This window comes from Agrilus planipennis, unplaced genomic scaffold, assembly GCF_000699045.2.
Source record: "Agrilus planipennis isolate EAB-ADULT unplaced genomic scaffold, Apla_2.0 scaffold21, whole genome shotgun sequence".
In the NCBI taxonomy this organism is placed as follows: domain Eukaryota; kingdom Metazoa; phylum Arthropoda; class Insecta; order Coleoptera; family Buprestidae; genus Agrilus; species Agrilus planipennis.
Genome location: NW_020439030.1, coordinates 860,031 through 881,962, shown reverse-complemented (window position 1 = coordinate 881,962; position 21,932 = coordinate 860,031). Strand labels below are relative to the sequence as shown.

Here is a 21,932-nt window from a genome sequence, read left to right as displayed (position 1 = left end):
ATCCAATTAAGTACCTTAAATACATTGTGCATTTAATATAGATCAATATGGCCCTTTACAGCATGTAATTTAAATGAATATTTTCGAAGATATTACAGATTTAAAATGCAGGGACATAGCGGTTGCGGCGGTACCGGCCGGTTTGTATTGTCTAATGACAAAAAACTATGAATGTTGTATATAAAGACATTCTGTAGTATAATTAGTAGGTTCAGGGAGTATCTTTTCAAGATTTCCCCTTTTCGATAATAATCTAAACAAAACAAAAGCTGGGGCGGGTCACTAGTTATACATATTATACGCACTGATGAGTACTTTATAGTATATGTATATATGCATATGTCGATGTACTCTACCTATGTGTACTGCATATATTATGGATGTGTCATGGTTTCAGACCAGGGATGGTAACGTACTCTTTAAACGTGTAATATACCTCAACGTCATACTGTACCAATATGAAAACAAAATTTGTGATCACCAACACACAATCTGGTGTTTAGAGTTGTATTCAGCTCTAGGTCAGTCATTTTATTTATTATTTAATGTTTATATTAATGCAATATACATACGAGATTTGTTCAAAAAGTAACGTGAATTTTGAATTTCCGCGGGTTCCGTATATTCGATTTTCGATTTTTTTTGTGGCGTTATGTTGGTACTAATGTCTCTCATTTATGCCGACAAGTTCGGCCATGTTGAATGTTCAGTTAATTTTTGACAGCTGCTTTACTTGCACGTGTTGTGGCTCGTCTTCGATTTTTGCCTATTCCAAAAAATGGATCAAAGAATCTATATCAAATTTTGTATGAAATGCAAACTTAAGTGAGCGGACGTATTCCGAATGTTAACTGTGGCATATGGTGAAGCTACCTCGGACCGAAGCAACGTTTATTGGTGGTACAAAATATTCTCCGAGGGCAGAGGGGATGTGAACGACTAAGAGCGTACCAGACGCCCGAGCACGTCAACATTGATGAAGTGAAGAAAATAGTATTGGCCAATCGTCGAATCACCGTTACGAGAAGTTGCTGAGGACCTAAACATTATCAATTATTACCAATGATTTGGGCATTAGACGAGTCGCTACGAAATTCGTACCAAAATTACTCAATTTCGATCAAAAACAGCATCCCAGTAACATTGTTGCGGAGCCGTTGGACTCTATCCGCGACGACCCAAATTTGCTCCGGAGCCAAGACAAGAAAAAAACACGCCAAGTTAGGTCGAATGTGCAGGATTTACTTACGATTTTCTTCGATTGCAGTGGCGTTGTGCATCCCGAATTCTCGTCACGGGGTAAAACGATCAATAAAGAATATCACCTGCAAGTTATGCGTAATTTGTGCGAAGCAATACGCCAGGAACGCCCGGATTTGTGGAAGAACAAAAAAGTTTTTGTACCATGATAATTCCCCTGCTCACACATCGTTGCTTCTGCGTGAATTTTTGGTAAAAAACAACACACTGATAATGCTGTAACCGCCATATTCCCCAAATCTGCCCCCCGTGACTTTTTCTTGTTCCCAAAACTGATGAGGCCCATAAAAGGACGACGCTACGCTACGATTGAAGAGGTAAAAATATTAAATGACATTTGTTTCAACTTGAAACCTTCACTCCTTCCCGAGAAAAAGGGTTTTAAGGGACAGACAGACATGTAACAAAAAATCCTACAAAGGTCCCCCTGGGGTACAGGACCCTAAAAAATGGTATGTGTGTACTTATCTTTATATGTTACGCATTTAAATTGTTCTATGTGCAAACATAAATACTACAAAAAATCTCGGATGAGAAACTAGACACTTATTTTCTAGTTAAGCCTTAAGGAAGTTTGACTCTAAATGGCGAAACAATAGTTGCAGTGTACACCATTTTTTTACCAAAATTTCGACAGAGAATTCAGGATTCTAAAAAAATGTTTACACTGAAATCGTAATAAATAATGTGCAATAACTTGTATTTACTTTTAATACACTTACATTAATTAATATGTTTTATTTCAATTTGATTTTGAGACTTCAGTTTAAACATGTTTTTTTTTTAGAATACCAAGGAAGACTGAATTCGCTCAATCGAAACGCTGGCAAATAACTGCGCTGCAATTATTAAATACTTGTCCTAAACTTTCCTAAGATCAGTACCAATAAAATTAAATGGGCTGAGTCATTTAATATTATACTTATTGCGGACTTTCTGCCACTTTTTAAGGATTTTAACCTTTGATCAAAATATTTGTTTTCTGTAGCAACTCCTTTCTGTATTTTTCTCGTTTTAGTTGAAATGAATCCTTGTTCGTCTTTTTCTTTGAATAAATAAATAAATGAAATACCTACTGGTGCAGTACTCTTCAACTGGTGCTAAAATTGTAGCTTTCTTAAGGGTTAAAACAGTGTAAACAATGGGCTATAAGTAAACACAATCTTCGGTCGTAAAAGCCAACAGAAAATTAACGTCAGAGTAAGGTCGAATCGATTTATCAATTTCCCGTGAAAAGCCAGCCGAGTTGCCTTCTGGGAAAACTGAATTAAAGTTGACCTACGTCGATTCTTTGATTTCTCAGATTTCTATTTCGAGCTTTCGGTGGAATCGATCAGATTATATCTTGGAAGCGAAACTGCCGCAATTAAATATCAACTTACTTACGATTAGTTATTTATTCCAAATTTATTTCGTAAGAACGTAGCATCGTATTGCTTACGAATCTAAATGAAGAAAAACATTGATGTTCCAATTGATGTTAAAAAAAATAAAGATTCGAATTGCCTTGACGTCAAAAGATGTGGAAAAATTTCAGCAACTAAGAATTTCATTACTAACGTCTAAAGACGCTAAATTAACCGGCATAATACGCACATTTGATCTTATGATGCAGCTTTGCACTATGTTGAACCTTTTTGATGAAATAAATTTCATTAATTTTCATCCAGTAGGTATTTTTTTTTTCGTCCTATAATCAGCACTTGATAATTAAGACAAAGGTCCTCAGCAACTTCTCTAACGGTGATTCGACGAGTGGTCAATATTATTTTCTTCACTTCATCAATTGTTTCGTCTGTTGTTGACGCGCTCGGGAGTCCAGCACACTTTTCGTAGTTCACATCTTCTCCGCCCTCTGAGAACATTTTGAACCACCGATAAACGTTGATTTGGTCCAAGGTAGCTTCACGATATGCGACAGTCAACATTCCAAATGCATCCACGCACTTAATTTTGTTGTTCACACAAAATTTGATATTTGATCCATGTTTTGGAATAGGCAAAAATCGAACACGAGCCAAAACACGTGAAAGCACAGCAGCTGTCAAAAGTTAACTGAACATTCAACATGCCCGAACTTGTCGGTAAAAGTGAGAGACATGAGTACCAACATAACGCCACAAAACAATCGAAAATCGAATGTACTTACGTAACCCGCGGAAATTCAAAATACGCGATACTTTTTGAACAGACTTCGTATATGTATTACGCGCCTAGATAGAAAACGTACGTACGCGTTAATCTCGTTCCTAGGTAAGGATGCTGTTTTTTGTCACCCTTTGGTAGGGTTGCCATCCGTCCGGGTTTCCCCGGATTTGTCCTAGTTTAGAGAGCATCTGGAGAGCGACGGGGGGGGGGGTTCATTTGTAGTCCGGGTTTAAAAATTTAAAATCTTGGACCGTCCGCGACACTCGCACTGTGACTTTATGACATTTTCAACTGTTTTTTATTACACTATGTTTAAAAAAAACCTGTTGACATGTCCGGATTCTGGACTCTAAAATCCGGGGTTTTCACGCATCTTGTCCTGGTTTCCAAATTTTAGAGATGGCAACCCTACCCTTTGGTCACAAAGCGAAATTTTCGATGAGAAAATCGCAAAACCTTTCGATGTGGACAATGTAATAAACATTTTTGGATCATTAATTAAAATCGCCGCATAATTTTGCATTAAACACAGCCTCTAGGGTTAGGCGAAGTGAAATGCTTCGTGTTTGGAAGTTTACGTTACATCGGGTTAATATTCTGGGTGAGATAGCATACGGGCCAGAAGTTTCAAGGCACATAAGCCCTGACCTGTTATTAATTCTAAATATTATTTTGGTTTACGTATGTAAAAGTTATTTGGGGGTTTTATGTTTGTAAACCCATTTTTTACTGACGATGTGACGATGGAATCGGATTTGTTCTTACCTTGAGCAACGTGAGTATTTTTTGTGACAGATCATAATCGAAATTCGAGTATTTGGAGTTGGTCATGTCGTAAATAAAAACAATTCCAGCTCTCTGAGTTATGGGATCTTGAAGGGCTGCGTCCAATTGGTATACGACACCCTGTAAAGTTGTTTGGTGAGTGGAAGTCGCTGGTATATGCCTTTGAGCTGTAAATACCACTAAAGCAGCACCTGTTGCATCTCTTGTGGGCTGAAACAAAAGATAGAATTTATGTAGTTAAAAATATTCGTCATACGACTAGTTGCATTTTTTGTTTTCAATTAATTTATTTTTCTTTTTAACTAAGTTTTTTAAGCTAGCTCTCGCTTTAATCCTTTTATAGGGAAAGAAATGACCTTTAAATCGAAAATGTTTTGGGACCTCCACTACGATATAAAGGGTAACTAATGGAATATCTCTGTATGAATACGACTCCTAAGTTTTCGGTATTTTTTTTTTAGAAAATTTAAAAATTGGAAAACAAAAAAAAATCGTTTTATAGCCTAACATAACATAATGGTTGCATCAAAAAAAAGTTGTACAAGTTGAAAAATAGTTTATCTACAATTTTAACTGTAAAAAAAACCTTTTTCATATTTTTGTTTTATTTATTTTACAAAAATACTGGTATGCAAGGGACGAAAAAGTAGGGAAAGAGCGAATATAAAGATAGGAGACGAAACATTAGAAGAAGTGGCTGATTTTAGGTATCTAGGAAGTCAGATAAGTCAGGGCGGAAGGAGTAAGAAGGATATAAAGTAGAGGATAGCGCAGGGTAGTATCGCCTTCAATAAAATGAAGACACTTCTATGCTTGCGAACGGTTAATTTAGAAATTCGAAAATGATTGTTAAAGGTGTATATTTGGAACGCGGCGTACGGCTACGGGTGCGAAACATGGACAGTGTGCGCGGCAGAAACGAAAAGGTTAGAAGCGTTCGAAATTTGGTGTTAAAGGCGAATGATGAGGCTACCGTGGATAGAGGTTAGAAATGAAGAGGTATTACAAAAAATAGAAGAACAGAGGACTCACTGGGTACAATTATTATAAACAAGTGTTGCACTTGTCGTTTATAATGAGTCCTGTGAAAAAAGAGTAATGCTTTTATCCTTTGAAATGGGCCATCTGACGATCTGATAATATTGCAAATGAGGTGTCTATAACTTTTTTCGATTCCATAGGTAATAGCTTTTCTGCTAAGGGGGCGTCAAAGTTGGCCAATTCTTGGCCGATTTTGATGACTGAAAAATGGATTCCTATGTATTCTAACATAATCCGTAAGAATATGAACAATTTCTTCAATGCTAATTGAAAAAGTTGCAAACAAAAGTCGATAAAATTCATGCTTTTAGTGATAAATATTGAAATTGTACCAAAATGAATGGAGTATTCGAATTCAACATGATCCAATCAGTCAGAATCAAACCTAATATTCTTGACATCATGAAAACGTTTTTCACTATTGGACGTCTCCTAACTGAAACAGTACCTACTCAGGAATACCTTGTCTCTATTAATTTCTGCAACGAAGAATAATTTTAGATTAGAGTAATTTTACTTCTTTGGGCGAAGGAAGGTAGATAATAGATAATAGATATGATACACCATCCAGCACACAGCAATTAAAAGTGAGTTAGGAGGGGTAGAGGTAGACCTAGGTTATATTACTGTTTGCAAATAGTTAAGGATATGGGTTGTTCTATAGGGTTGTTCGGAAAGTCATTTCGTTTTTTTTTTGTGGAAATGAAAGACAGTTTTCGTATAATAAACAAATATTTTATTAAATTATATATTGACCGTTCTGGTCCAACACCTTTTGCCATCTTTCTGGTAGTAGCATAATTCCACGCTCATAAAATTTTTGGTCTTTGCTGGCAAAAAACTGATCGAGGAGGTTTTTGACCTCCTCATTTGAGGTGAAGGTTTTACCGTCTAAAAAATTTTGGAGTGACCGGAACAAATAATAATCCGATGGTGCCAGGTCTGGAGAATATGGTGGGTGTAGCATTGTATCCCATTCAAGCTGTAAAAGCTTTTGGCGAGTGACCAAACTTGTGTGAGGTCTCGCGTTGTCTTGGTGAAACACTACACCTTTCCTGTTGATTAGTTCTGACCTTTTCTGTTGAAGTGCATCATTCAGTTTGTCCAGCTGATGACAGTAGACTTCCGAATTAATCGTTGTGTTATCCGGTAAAAGCTCAAAAAAAACGATTCCTTTAAAATCCCACCAAACAGACAGCATCACCTTTTTTTGGTGAATATCGGCTTTGGAAATGGTTTGAGCCGGTTCATCTTTTTTGCTCCATGACCTCTTGCGTTTGACGTTGTTGTATACAACCCATTTTTCGTCCCCAGTGATGATGCGCTTCAAAAACGGATCATTTTCGTGACGTTTGAGAAGCGAATCGCAGACGTCAATGCGGCGACACAGATTTCTCTCTGTGAGAACATGGGGAACCCATACATCGAGCTTCGAGGATAATCCCAGGCCTTTCAAGTGGTCATAAACTGTTGAATTTGATAAATTTAACCTCAATCCGATCTCACGTGTTGTTATTCGCCGGTTCACATCAACTAATGCCTTTATCGCGTCTTTATCAGCTTCAACCGGCCTTCCCGAACGTGGTGCATCTTCGACATCAAAATTGCCGGATCGAAATTTAGCGAACCAGTTCTGGCACTGGCGTACTGTCAACACACCTTCTCCATACACATCAGTCAATTTCTTTCTGGCTTGAACAGCATTTTTACCCTTTCTGTAGTAAAACAGTAAGATATGTCGAAAATGCTGCTTATCGCTCTCCATATTTAAAAGGGCACCAACCAAAAACTACTGCGTAGAATTAATTGGAATTTTTCACACACAAGCCTTGCTATATGAGCTCTCAAAGCATATAAAAATTATACGGCTTAAATGTGAAGTTGGGTGCAAAAGAATACAATTAAATCCTCTGTCAGGAAAAAACGAAATGACTTTCCGAACAACCCTATAGTTTTAGGGAAATGCGAAGATTAGCTCAGGATAGAAAAGTGTGGAGATGCGTGTCCAATCAGTCTTAGGACTGACGACCTTATGATGATAATGATTTATTTTTGTACATTTAAAAAAATTGGACATTGACATTTTAAATGGGTAGAAAACGATAAAAATCTTCTAGAAAATCCATGTTCCAAAAGTTAAAAGGTGTACGATTTGACATGGAATTCCCGATACCTGTATACATACATATGCTTCCATTTTATTGCTCATACAACATAACTAAGTATTTGAATATTTATCACATTCTGATATCTCTGTAATTATTTGCTTTAGCTATTAATCATCATCTTAGTAATGTCGCTGTTTATTTGGGTCAAAAACAAAGGCGATTCATCAGTTACATTGAAACACTACAAAATCTTTATGACATTATAAGAAAATAAAATCAATGAAACAAATAGACGTAAAATTCAATTTTTAATTACGGAAATAAAAGCAGACAAAAATGAATTTTTTTGCAATTGCACTGTTATTGCAGAAATAACTTTCTCGTATTTTTAAGGCGTTATAGCAAAGCTCATTCAATTGTAAATCGAATAAAATTATGTAGAACTGTTGTTTATTTCGAACCGTCAAATGTTTATTGCTCTAGATTTTTCAAAAAAGAAAGGCAGAGACTATTTTTAAGTAGAATTCTCTTCTTGAAACGTATATTTTCATATTCTAGAGAAAAACAATGCCAAAAAACTTTTCAGGCTCTTATTTATAGCTTTAAAAAAGGAGATACTTTTTCTTATAAGAATTTAGAGCTGGACCGTCCCTTATATTACGCACACATGAAATCGACAGCTTTTGCGATTGTTTACTTTTCCGGAAAATGTTCTTAGAAACAAGCATTTCATCAATACATGCATATACGGGGTGTTTCAGAAATAAATGGCAAGTATTGGAGATGCAATGGAGAATCAAATGTTACGTTCGGAAGCCTATGAACGGAGATACGAACTCAAAAGCTACATCGATTGTGTAAACAGTACTAGTTGTCTTTCGGTTAAGGTAGACATCAACAAAGCTCACTACACATAATGTTTATAGGCAGCCATTACCATGTAAATGAAATAATAACAACATTTACTCTTCCCTAACAGTATTCAGTATTAATTAAATTACATCTCAACATGTAAGCACACAAAAGAAACTAAAAAATGTAAGTCACTACACATTAGTAGACAAATGAATATCATTAAGGTTTTCCGCATAACCATTAAGGCGCATTAACGTTTTTTTTTACCGTAAGCACACCCACTACACTGTCCAGAAGACAGGCTTTGAAACGTCTACCAAAATTATCTCTGAGTCTCGCAATAAGGTCCGGTATTTCGCATATTTCATTTGCAGCAATCATCACACGGTCGCGAAAATCATTAGCGTTCTGCACTGGCATTTGATACACCCTCACATGGAGGATGTACCAACTAGTTTTTCTTAATCTCTGTACCGCATATAAGACGGTTTGCCGCTGAGCTAGTTTTCGCTGGGGATATTGTGTTCACATTCGCCGTAAATTATTATCATGTCACAAAATTGTGCCGTCCTAAACGCCATTGTAACAATTACTGTTCTACACCGACCTATGACAGTGATACATTGACTTACTGAAATAATTTCGACTGATCGAGTCTACAATGTTAAAAAAACAAAGAACTGACTGTAACATAAACATCGTCAATCAAACAATCTAATCAAGCAAATAACAAACAATACGTAAGTACAAAAATACAAAAGACATACAACACGGATGCTACTAATTGCCAGGTGATTGAATACTGTGTTGCATTGTCGTGTTTCCCTGTGTAATCCTACCAGAACCGGACTGGCTCTTGCCTATACTTTAAAATACGTTTTTATTGAAAACGGTGCTCTCGGACCACCAAACGTTTACCTAATTTTCTTATTTTATAATCCCCATCAGCTCTTATAAGCTTGCTACTTATTTCAAAGACGCCCTGTATAGTCGTGGGTGGTATTAGCAAAAGGTGCATGTCTCTGTATGTACAGAAAATTGAAAAACATCGAAAAAGTTCATCGTACCACAGCCCAGAGTACAGGGATGTTCGAGTATGTAAAATAATTGAGCGCCAGTCTCAAGGCAAGGCTTCTAGAGCCTCTAGTGAAACTTTATAATCGTGGTCACAATTACAAGATGAGTATATATGTTACAATATTTTCCTAGGAAACAAAAAATGCATGCAATAATTGCAAACCGCTTTCAAGATAATTAGGTACCTATACGGAATAACGAAACACGTGTAATATAAATGCCATTTTATTATTCGAATTAAACATAAAAATGCCCGTTGAAACCGATACGTCTAATGAAAGTTTCGTTTCGAATAAAATATACAACTCGGTACTGTAATACACGTCTGTTCATTAACAGTGAAAACGGGTTTACCTCTGCGACAGCCTGCTGTTTCTTCTAATCAGTGTTAATTTGTTGCAATATTTACTATTAGAAATGAAAGAACGAATAATAGGTAATTGTAGATCCACAGGAACCGAGAAGGATAATTTTTGTAACGATCGTGTACATAAGCACGTATCAAGTCTATTACTTATTGAATTTTAAGGATTTCCTTTTTAAAACGGCTGCATGCATAACTTTGACTTTACGCGGTGCACCGGCCATCACATTAACATACCGTAATACTTATTTGTCGATCTAATCATTACAGTTGAAATTTTAATAGCAGTAAACGTTCACATTTTACTTTTATTTATTGTGCTACTTGAGTGCGTTTATTTTTCACCAATTAGGCACAATCAGTGGCGTAAATAACTGTCTGCCCCGATCTGAAGTGCACTTTTACCAATTTAGTTCTTTTTGCGACAAGAATGGGGCGATACTAACGCTAGTTACGCCACTGGGTACAATTATTGTAAACAAGTGTTGTACTTGTAGTTCATAATGAGTCCTGTGAAAAAATAATAATGCGTTTATCCTTTGAAATGGATCATCTGACGATTTGAGAATGTTGCAGATGCCAAGAGGCGTCAAAGTTGGCCAATATTTATTTGGCTAATTCTTGACCGATTTTGATGACTGAAAAGTGGATTCCTATGTATTCTAACATAATCCGCAAGAATATGAACAATTTATTCAATGCCACTTGAAAAAGTTGCAAATAAAAGTCGAGAAAATTGACGCTTTTAGTAATAAATATTGAAACTATATCAAAATGAATAGGATATTCCAATTTAACATGATCCAATCAGTTAGAATGAAGCCTTCTTGATATTGACGAAAATATTTTGACTATTGGACGTCTCCTGATAGATATGATACACCATCCAGCACACAGCAATTAAAAGTGAGTGCTAACTAGTGGCTAAACCAGCCAGGATCATCTTTACTATAAGGTCGTCAGTCAGACACGCAGCTCCACTTTTTTCTATCTTGAACTAATCTTCGCTTTTCTCTAAAACTAGAACATCCTATATCCTTTAACTATTTGTGAACAGTAATCTAATATATAGGTACATACACAATAAGTTATGTTGCAAGTTGACAACACCATAACAATATCAGAAGAATCCCCTAATATTATGTTCGAGCTGTTTATATAATCCAAGTACAGTAGAACCTCTTTAAGTCAAACTTCGATAAGACGAAATCCTCCAAAACCAGAAAAAATATTTTGTTTCCTTCTCTTCAAGCCCAAAAACTTCCATTACTCGAAATCTCAACCCTCTATTAGTCGAAATAATCAGTGAGTCCCTGCCTGCAAGACATTTTGGTACATATTTGTTCTCTATAACTCGAAAAATTAAATTAGACCTCTGTATCTCGAACATAGCAATATTTTACATATTTTACAACCTTTACAACTCGATAATTTGAAACTTATTACGTCTATAGTTCAAAGAAAACTAGGTTATCGACTTTAAGGATTTGCCGACAATGGAAGTAGACCATTGTTTCTTAGAAAACAATTTAGGAGTATACAATAAATGGTATTATCACTTAAAGGATTTAGTCAAGTCAAAATCCTCCATATGTCGAAAACTCTATAACTCGAATTTTTTTGCGTCTCCCTTCATGTTAGAGTTATATAAGTTTATAAGTCTGTCATTATTACAATTAGTAATTTCTTCCACATTAAGTTTATGCCTTTTGATGAACCATTCGAAGATAAAATTTGGTTTTCGTTTGAGGAACATTTACAGTGTTGCAATTTCGCAGTTCTTGTGTTTCTTTTAGAGATCGCCGTGCAGTAATGCATAATAGCAGAAAATACGAGGCTCTGGAACTTCAATTTTATAATCTTTTAAAGGATATTGATTGAAATGTAGAGTAAGTGTTAAGTATTTACTTAAATTTAATATTACTGACCATGAACTGCAGTGGATAACGTTCTTTTCCAACATTAATTAAGGGCGTAAATTCAAAGTGATCAGTAAGAACTAATTGTAAGCCCAATTATTAATTCTACAGTTCCACAGCCGTATTGATATGGTGAAACCGCTACTGATTACATTTAATGTTAAATCAAATGAGCTTACGTCTTGGATTGATTAAAACCGAATGTGATGAAAACTAACCGCAAATCTGTCGATAATTTTACAATATATCAGTTGTTTTATTTCGTCAAAAAGATAGTTTTCGAAATGTTTATGTCTAATTAATTTTGCTATAATTATATACACACTATGGTTTAATTAGTTACGGATCTTTTTATTACTAATAAAGTGCAAGTAAAACAAAAATGAAGGTTTTTATTTTTTTTCTTTTAACTTCTTAAAACCATTAGACATTCATACATATACTTGCATAATTTCCTACAGAAAAAAAAGAAAATTTACCGTTATGTTTTTCTACTGTAAAAAACACGTTACCTTTTGGTTTACCAACAATACCCATTGTTTCTTATTTTAACGATTCCATTACAAGGTTTCGTTGATGCTATTACTAAAAATTGTAATTAAAATTCAGCACGTATTATTCATAAGAAAATACTGAACAGCTACTGAAAGTAGATAACATGTATTTTGAGTGTGCACGCGCAATTACATTATAATTAATGCTGTTTCGATTTCGGAAATAAACACAGTTTCATGGAAGTTCTTTATTACAGAGGAGTCGTCACGCCTTTTTTAAATTACTGTAGATAGATCCAATGTAGTCACAGTGAAGCAGCAGTCTCTCCCCTATTGTACTCTCATGTCAATTGAATCACGGACATGAAATTAATTTTTATTGACTATAATTGCATTTATTTGATTAAAGAAGGACAAGGAAAATTTAAAACATAAAAAAACAAAGAAGTGACTGTAACATAAACATCGTCAATCAAACAATCTAATCAAGCAAATAACAAACAATACGTACGTACAAAAATACAAAAGACATACAACACGGATGCTACTAATTGCCAGGTGATTGAATACTGTGTTGCATTGTCGTGTTTCCCTGTGTAATCCTACCAGAACCGGACTGGCTCTTGCCTATACTTTAAAATACGTTTTTATTGAAAACGGTGCTCTCGGACCACCAAACGTTTACCTAATTTTCTTATTTTATAATCCCCATCAGCTCTTATAAGCTTGCTACTTATTTCAAAGACGCCCTGTATAGTCGTGGGTGGTATTAGCAAAAGGTGCATGTCTCTGTATGTACAGAAAATTGAAAAACATCGAAAAAGTTCATCGTACCACAGCCCAGAGTACAGGGATGTTCGAGTATGTAAAATAATTGAGCGCCAGTCTCAAGGCAAGGCTTCTAGAGCCTCTAGTGAAACTTTATAATCGTGGTCACAATTACAAGATGAGTATATATGTTACAATATTTTCCTAGGAAACAAAAAATGCATGCAATAATTGCAAACCGCTTTCAAGATAATTAGGTACCTATACGGAATAACGAAACACGTGTAATATAAATGCCATTTTATTATTCGAATTAAACATAAAAATGCCCGTTGAAACCGATACGTCTAATGAAAGTTTCGTTTCGAATAAAATATACAACTCGGTACTGTAATACACGTCTGTTCATTAACAGTGAAAACGGGTTTACCTCTGCGACAGCCTGCTGTTTCTTCTAATCAGTGTTAATTTGTTGCAATATTTACTATTAGAAATGAAAGAACNTACACCCACCATATTCTCCAGACCTGGCACCATCGGATTATTATTTGTTCCGGTCACTCCAAAATTTTTTAGACGGTAAAACCTTCTTTCTTCTAAACTACCCTTCTCTTTGCCAATCTTCAACAACTTTATCAATAAATACCCTTACTTTCAAAAGTAAGTTCTTCTAGTTCTTTTCCTTCAGCTATTAACCTAACCTAACCTAAATTTTCGTATACATTTTTATCACCGTGATTGTTACTTTTGTAGTTGTCTTGTTCCTGTTACATCGTATTGTAAATAGTTTCTCCACCTTCTCCTGTGGTTATTATAAGTTTTAAAATGAAATCTGTGTTAGTGTTTTCTTTTTATTTCATCGCGCCATATTTGTGTAGTACAAAAACTAACCGAAAACACTACAACATAAATAGAACCTAAAACTATACGCTATATAAGTACCGCAGAGCCGTAAAGATAAACTAAAAAACAGAGCAGGGTGAAGTGTGTGACCTAGCGGCGAACAAAAGTGATAAGTCGGTAGGACGACTTCTGAGACATGAAGGACTAATTAGAGGAGTTATTGGGGTGGCGCGGTGACTGTCCGAGAATGAAATTCAGTACTGCCTCTACTGCTCCATAACTCCTTATAAAATACTTTATAAGAGTTTTAAGTGGGTCACCAAACTGTGTCAAACAGTATCCCCGTAGGTATGTTGTAAAATGCTCGATGAGTATTTTCCAAAATTTCAACTGCAACATTACTTGTCGCTTCGATTATTTTTCCATGGAGCCCATTCAAATTACCGGCACGTTCAAAAATTTAGGGATAAATCGGAAGATCTAACGGACTATTTAATCGATCCCTATGGATCGGAATTGCCATGAATAAAAAGGAAGACTTATCAGTGAACAGAATTTGTTCAATAAATCTGTTCGCCCTTTCCATCATTTCTTCACAAAACACCGTTCGACTTGATGTGGACCTCTCGAAAAATTTCTTGGGTATTTCGCAATTTGTAACATTTGCACTTGTTATGCTTTAAAATATCCCTTAGTTCATCAAAAATTTGGACACTATTACAGGGATCGTTAACTACCGCATTCAGAAACCTCTCTTTCTTCCTACTATTAACTGGTTGGTTTTCGTCTAAATCAGTTTGTACAATTTTGCAATTATCTGTTTCAAACTTACGATTGATTTTCAAAAACTCCAACATTTTAAAACCACGAGAAATCAATTTTAAAAGCTTACGCATAGCCATCTCAAGATGAATGAGAAAGGGGTTTTAACGTCGCCCTCAAAATAGGGAAGGTACGTTCCAGATTTCTAGCGACAATACGGATTATGATGGCCAATTTAGGGCTAATCCTTTACCATTACCTTATCGAAAGGATAATTCATAGTTTTGCAGGTTCGGTTCTGTTACCACAACATTTACATACGTCTACACAAAGTAGAAGTATTTGTCTGTAATATCGAAATATGTACCTTTTTTTTAAGCTTATGGGTGGTTATTTTGTATATTATTAAGAATCAAACGACGACCTTTTTCAAAAGCATTGAGACGGGCTAATTTTCGAATCTAACCAATTCCGATCGGGTTTCCTTTTCCATTCGGGCGACGCCGTGGGTAAAAGCTAGTGTTTAAAAAAATAAACTTTGATAATAAGTTTAACGATGACCAAATATGTGTAATAATGTTGTACATCCTTGAAGGCCAACTAGGTTTTTCCTATTGAATTTATGTACAGTCCAGTTGGTGTGAAACTATACGGTACGAGAGACGGCGAGGCGGGAAGTTAATCTCATCTCCATTGCAGATGATGACTTCAGTTTTGGGATGACGTACCGGAAGCTCGTTAATAACGCAGCAAAAGGTTACCGGAAACGCGTATACGGAGTTGCTCGGTAGCCGGTTAACTAGGATACATCCTCGATTTAAAAAGTAATTTGCTCGGACGATGAATGACGACGGCGGGTAACAGCTTCTCATCTACCTACCTTTATTACATCTACGAACAGCGGCGGAATGTATTAATCATTTTCTTTATTAATACGTCAACGTAGAATATTCTGGAAAATTACTTTAGAAATAAGCGCTTAAAGCTCCAAAATTCCACAAAAGAGTTGGAAAACTAAAACACGTATCAACATCTTATCCTCGGTTAGAGACACTAACTGATACAGTTCATTTCAATTTGTTAGAATTGTGACCTTGAAGAAATCGGCGCGAAAATAGAAAGAATACACACTAGGCGTGAGCAAGACAGAAATAGTTGGAACAAGCTTGAACGAGCAGAGCTCTCGATGTGCGGTCTTAGGAGATCGGCTAGAACTGTACAGTACTAGACGAAAATGTTTAGCAATTTCTTAAAACAAAAATGTATATAAATTAACAATAGAAAACAAAGCAAAAGCTTTGTAGGTGTGTAGAACGTTAAGGTAATTCACTTGTTATTATTTTTGGCTAAATATGCTTTTAAATAAAGCATATTCTTAAATTTTAACGAGGCAGTTTGTAAATGGTACTGTACACTTTTGTCTAGTACTCGCTCGATGATAGGTGTAGAAATGTGTTCCGCAGACAAACATGATCCGCGCATCCTAATAAAGGGAAGGGGCATATCTCCAACTTCTTAAAACGAACAGTACATTTTTTGAAGGTTAGGCCAAGGTTAGCCCAAAACCTAACATTAAGAAGAAATTAAAAAATCAGTAAACATGAATTACAAGTTCCTAATTTTTGACCTTGAAACTATACGTATCTTTTATAAGCCCTAAAAAGATCCCCATTTCCAAAATTGGCCAATTTGTTGTATCAGTTTTACAACAATAAGACAGACGGTAGTTGTCATAACAGTAGGGTTCCATTGGACCTTTCATATACGAAACCCTAAAAACATAAGGAAACACCTACATACAAATTTCTACTTCCCACTAGGTACACACGATAGTAACATCATTTCACAAATTTATAATTCCTTTTTAATACCATGTATCACTACATAACATTTACGTCAGTTATCTTTTTTAAACAATTTGTCACAAGTCATTGTCTCGATTATTCTAGGAAATGGGAACGGGCAATTTTTCTACTTTCAATGTAGGGAAGAAGAAAAATATTTGGGCTGCTGTCAGTCCAGCAGCTTGTTCGTTGTTTTTACTCACACCCGCATCAGTTCTCCTTGAGAACATTGTGATATACATATTTGGGTAATCTCACACACGATCGTTTTTCTGCATCCGAAAATATATACGTATTTATTCTTCCGAGATTTTTTTGAACCGTTCATTGCCTCAAAATTTGGTTATAGTTTTCGCTCGAGACATGAACAAATGTGGAATTCAAATTTTCTTTATATTTTTCCTTACGGTTAAATATCAAATATATATTTACAATTTTGCTATTTGTAAAATAGAAAATAACTTCCCTAACTCTTTGTCTCATTAATTTAAAATCTGCTTTGGCTGTTGATGAAAACTAATAAATCTGACTGAAATGGCGATCCACGTCTGGTAATTTCGATAAATTACTGACTAAGATTTAATGTTCTTTATTAATTTGGGTACGTGCCTAATCACGTATACAGATAAAGGCCGAATTTTCGTGGAGCTTAGAAATTACACATTTCTTTGTTATCATTTTTTTTTTACCATCATCATCATAAGGTCGTCAGTCCTAAGACTGGTTAGACACGCACCTCCACTATTTCCTATCCTAAGCTAATATTCGCATTTCCCTAAGACCAGAACAACCGACATCCTTAACTATTTCCAAACTGTAATTTAGGTCTACCTCTACTCCTCCTAACTCCTGTTTCTGCCTCTAATATGTCTCTAACTAGACTTTCATGCCTGAGAAGGTGTCCTATCAACCTATCTCGCCTATTCCTTATTGACTTCCATAGAGTCCTCAGTTCTCCTATTCTTTCTAATACCACTTCATTTCTAACCTTCTCTATCCACGGTATCCTCATCATTCACATTTTGAACACTTCTAACCTGTTCTTTTCCGCCGCGCCCATCGTTCATGTTTCGTATCCTTACAACGCCTTTAACAATCTTTTTTGAATTTCTAAATTAACCGCTTGCGAGCATAGAAGTGACTTCTTTTTACTGAAGGTGACTCGACCCTACGCTATCCTTTGATTTATATCCCTACTATTTCTTCCGCTCTAACTTAGATCTGACTTTCTAGAAACCTAAACCGAGCGGCATGTCCTTGAGGTTTAGTTCATTGCTGAGCATTTGGGAGGACGCCCGTTCGATTCCAGGTCTGTGTCTGCTTTGGTCCAAGTTTTTCTGTGGTTTCCTCGGATCACTTAGGCAAATGCTGAGACAGTAATATTCAACCTATAAACTTTCATCCTCTTCTGTCTTCATTTCGTGCGTCTCAACTTTTCACCCGAACCACCACCCACCTATTCCCACGATTCCTGAAAGAAGACTGAAGAGGGCTTTCCGCCCTACCTTCCGGCGTAGTTAGAAGTGACTGTCCGGCTACCAGCATTAGTGGCTGGTGGAAATGAAATACCCAAAAGTTTCTTTTAGATACCTAAAATCAGTTTTTTAATTCGCTCTTTCTCAATTTTTTCTTCTCTTGCATAGGTACCAGTATTTTTGTTTTACTTTCATTTATTTTCACACAATACTGTTTTGTCAATATCGCTTCCACTTTATTTCAAAACAAATCACTTCCAAAACTATATGTCGCACAATTTTGTGAACAGGTGGAGTAAGTTTCTTCAACCGTCTATCTAAAACTATCACTAGCTTCTCTGGAAACTCTCCTAAAATAAGCGTAATACCTCTTGCATTTATTGAAGTCGTATTATTTCTGTATATGTTAACGGAAATTCCTAGGAAATGTACATAATTCCTAAAATCGCACTGAAATGTGTGAAATAAATTATATTAGACACATTTCCTAGAAAATCTACGTACGGGAATAGCGTAGCGAGGAGAGGGTATTGCGTCATTCGATGAGACGATCCGCGTAAACACAGATAACTCTAATTCTCAGTTTACTAAAGTGTTTCATTATTTTATTCAAAGAAAGCATTACTTTTATACATTTCCTAGTACAATATCGGAATTTCATACAATTACTAGGAACTGCATATATATGTGTATTAAAAAATCTTTGACACAATGTTTTATAGATTTCCTAAATGGCCTCGGAATTATATAATATCCTAGGAATTGTATACTATTCCTTAATTTCATACATTTCCGGTAACATATATACTAATGGCGTGGTTGCTTCCAATTTATTGTCCGATCCTCGTCTGTATCACAAAATGAACGGTTAAAAATTTGGCCTTTTATGACTGGTTTGGTGATTCAAAATATGGTTAAATGCAGAACGGCAGAATTTTGTATATTTCTACTAGGGCAAAAACACCGTATCTCACGGAACCCATGTAACCCTTCTGCGAAACACCAGGGTGAAGTGCTTTTCAGAATTACACCTGCACTAAAAACAAATCCAGAACTAGACTGGAGACAGCTCCAAACACTCAGACATTACAGCAATAAAGATTTTGAATTCAAAATTCGAGTTGAAGATTGCAGCATGTGCATAATGAGATGTCAAGTACCTTAGACATAAAACTACTGTTTTTTTGTAAAAGTGGGGTTCCGCCAAAGACGGGGTGGATCAATAAGGGTTCCGTGATAAAAAAAATTGGAATTGCTGGTTTAAATCAATCTTAAAAATTCCCTTTTCATATCTGAAGAGTCCATTAGAAATCGATTCGACTGTTTCGAAAATTAGTCAATACAGATGTACCTAATGCATTATTTTATACTTACCAACACTGTGAATTTTCCGGTACTCAGTTCGCTTTTGAGGGGTTCCTTGATAGGGTCGAAGTGCATGAGTCCTTCCCTCTGTCGGGTCAGTTCGTGTTGTTCGAATAAAGCAACCGCACGAGCCACGTCAAATTTTCGCGCGATTAAAAAACGCACAGCCGTGGACCAACTTACCGGACCTAAACTGCGACGTAACCGGACTTTATTCACTACTTCGATGAAATTTTTCGTTGCCTGAAAAGAATAGAAACAAAATTTAAGAAAAATAATAGTGCAGATGAATAATATACAGTAAAATGCATGTATAAAACAATTATCCGGAAATAACTTCAAAAATTACGTTCCATAATTAATTAATGTTAACGTTAATTTGTAAATTACTATAAATTTACAAAAGAAATTAAGAAATCCTCAGTTTAGTTAACTAGTACTGTCCTGATTTGGATCTAAAGGCATCGTCAGTTGGAATTACTTCCTAACGTTTCGTTAACACGAGTGGCAAACTTCTTCAGAAATCCCTCCATCTCCGATTCTGGATGTGACCTTTGGACCCTAATCAGGACAGCATCAATTCACCTACTAGCTTTAAATAATTACTCTACCAATTAACAACAAATAAAAATTTCAAAAAAAATGAAACTGTCTAAAAATAAATTTAAAATTGACCAAACGTACAGTAGTTTGCTAAATTGAAATAAATTTTCAGGAAAACATCCGCGAATTAGTTTAATATAATTTTTTATTAATTTCTCTTAGTTCTAACTTTTTGTGGCAGCTACTGTACAATAATTATATGTAGTAGATATGGTACTATTTATACTCTATAGTATCGACAATGAGGTTAACATCATAAAACAAAAAATAAGAAGTCTTTCTGTTAGTTGTGCACTTGCTGTGAAGCTGTTAGTGATGACATAAAATCTTTTTCTGAATTTATAAGTGACCTTTCATTAAATAATAACGTACTAAGTACGCATAGGTATGTGCATTCATTAACTTTCTCTGATTATAGCAGGTATTTCGAATTTTTTCTTTCAAAAATTAAAAACAAAATGAAGAAAAGTTTATATTCTTTTAATGTACAGTCATGCAGCAAGGTAAAGCACAAACCAACAATGCCATTGTTTTTATAAACATATTAATTATATTGAGAAACTACAATAGGTGTGGTGTTTTTTCATATAAAATTAAATGTAGGTGGTAACCTGAAGATACATTATACATAATTTCTATCCAGGAGTTGCATCGCGGGTTAGTTCTTTACCTACTTTTTAGTTTCATTAACTATTATGTTCTTAATTGTAAAAATAATTTAAAATATAATATGGTTAGTTAATTATTGAACTATTAGTGTTCTTATAAGTATTTGTAAATTGAACCATCTGCCCCATATTTGGGTATGCAACACTTCATAATAGATCGAATGTCAAGTCTTAATAATAATAGAGGTGCAGCAGTAACCAAATTGTTCATTTCTTTGAGACCATTGATCTAATAAATGTGCTTATGGTTCTACAAGACATTAAAACAAAAATGTCGGATATCTCAAAAATTGTCAGTCAAATAAATGAATTGTGCATGTCTGTTCTCCGTTTAAAAAGTTGGTTCGGTTTTTAATATAGGTAAATTTAATAGCAGTGAATACAGAAGTTTTCAGCTTGTATTTTTTTTACGAAAAGTGTACTTATATTATGGAAAAACTGCACTTTTTATTAAAGTAAGTTAAACCACACACTTTATTAATAGAGTCTAAAACTTATAGTAATTTAACTGGGTACTATTAGTTTTATTATTATTATTATTACTACCTATTTTCTATTTGACCTTGTTTATTGATAAAACACCAAGTCAACAAAATAGATTTATTTGTATTCATTTCTTATAAATTGTTTATCCATAATAGTAATATTTTAACCTGAAAACTTTTTTACTTCTATCGTGGATGTATTCTGAAAAAAACATCTGAAGCTGTTTTGAATTTGTTTTTTATTAGTCGTCGTTTCTCGCTATTCGAAAATGGTTTATTTTTCTTGGAAAACCAGAAGTTTCTGTGTAGTTCTGTGCGTTCGTACAGGCTCAGAATTAATTTATAGTTTCCGGTTTCATGCCTACCTATACCTGGAGATTCGAGATGGTTTCCGGTTTGTAAGACTGTGGGTTTGCTCATTCTACCTACCATGAAATATTTTTTATTATTCACAAGAAAATTATTACCGTTCACCGATTTTCATCATATATAAAATTATAACAAAATTGTTTTATTACCTTGATGGATGCTTTTTGTCAATTAAATTCGAAGAAACAAATGATCAAGATATTAAATTGTGACTATTAAATAATTTGCAAACGGATAAGTATTAATTCCCCAATTGGCAAAGCATGAAGGTGCTTGTAAAATAACAAGACTGATGATGGCAATGGTTGATGATTCAGAATAGCTTTAATGCCAAGTGCTTTACTAATTTAATATAAATATACCTTATTGTTCAGTCATTCTATGTAGTATTCGTACAGATGAGTACAAAATACGAAATACACATATGAAAATGCGTTATTATTAGATATGCATATATTGCACACTTGTTGCGTTTAACATTGGAAATGTTTGTTTCTGTTCTGTTTTTTTTTTTTATTTGCTGTCACGGTTTGCTAGTCCTAAATAGATACACAACTACGAGGGTGCGTTTTTATGTTCGCGAAATGGGTATTGGGTAGGTCATTAGTGAGGGTACATACTCAAGTCATTACGAATTAAGCAACTCATTATTAGTATAAATACCAAGTTTTATCGTAATTAGGTCAGTAATCTTTGAA

At 35.0% G+C, this 21,932-nt stretch overlaps 1 protein-coding gene across 2 annotated transcripts in view; it reads right to left on the bottom strand.

Moving 5' to 3' along the window:
• Window positions 1–4,119: 4,119 nt before the first annotated feature.
• Window positions 4,120–21,932, bottom strand: part of LOC108740800 (tyrosine-protein phosphatase non-receptor type 9-like) — a 48,425-nt gene continuing 30,612 nt past the window's right edge. For both annotated transcript variants that reach the window (XM_018475289.2, XM_018475286.2), the window contains exons 2-3: window positions 19,119–19,352; window positions 4,120–4,404 (exon numbers count right to left, since the gene is read on the bottom strand). In XM_018475289.2, the coding sequence (XP_018330791.1) occupies window positions 4,135–4,404; window positions 19,119–19,352 (504 nt within the window). In that variant the 3' untranslated portion in view covers window positions 4,120–4,134. The remainder of the gene's footprint in view (window positions 4,405–19,118; window positions 19,353–21,932) is intronic.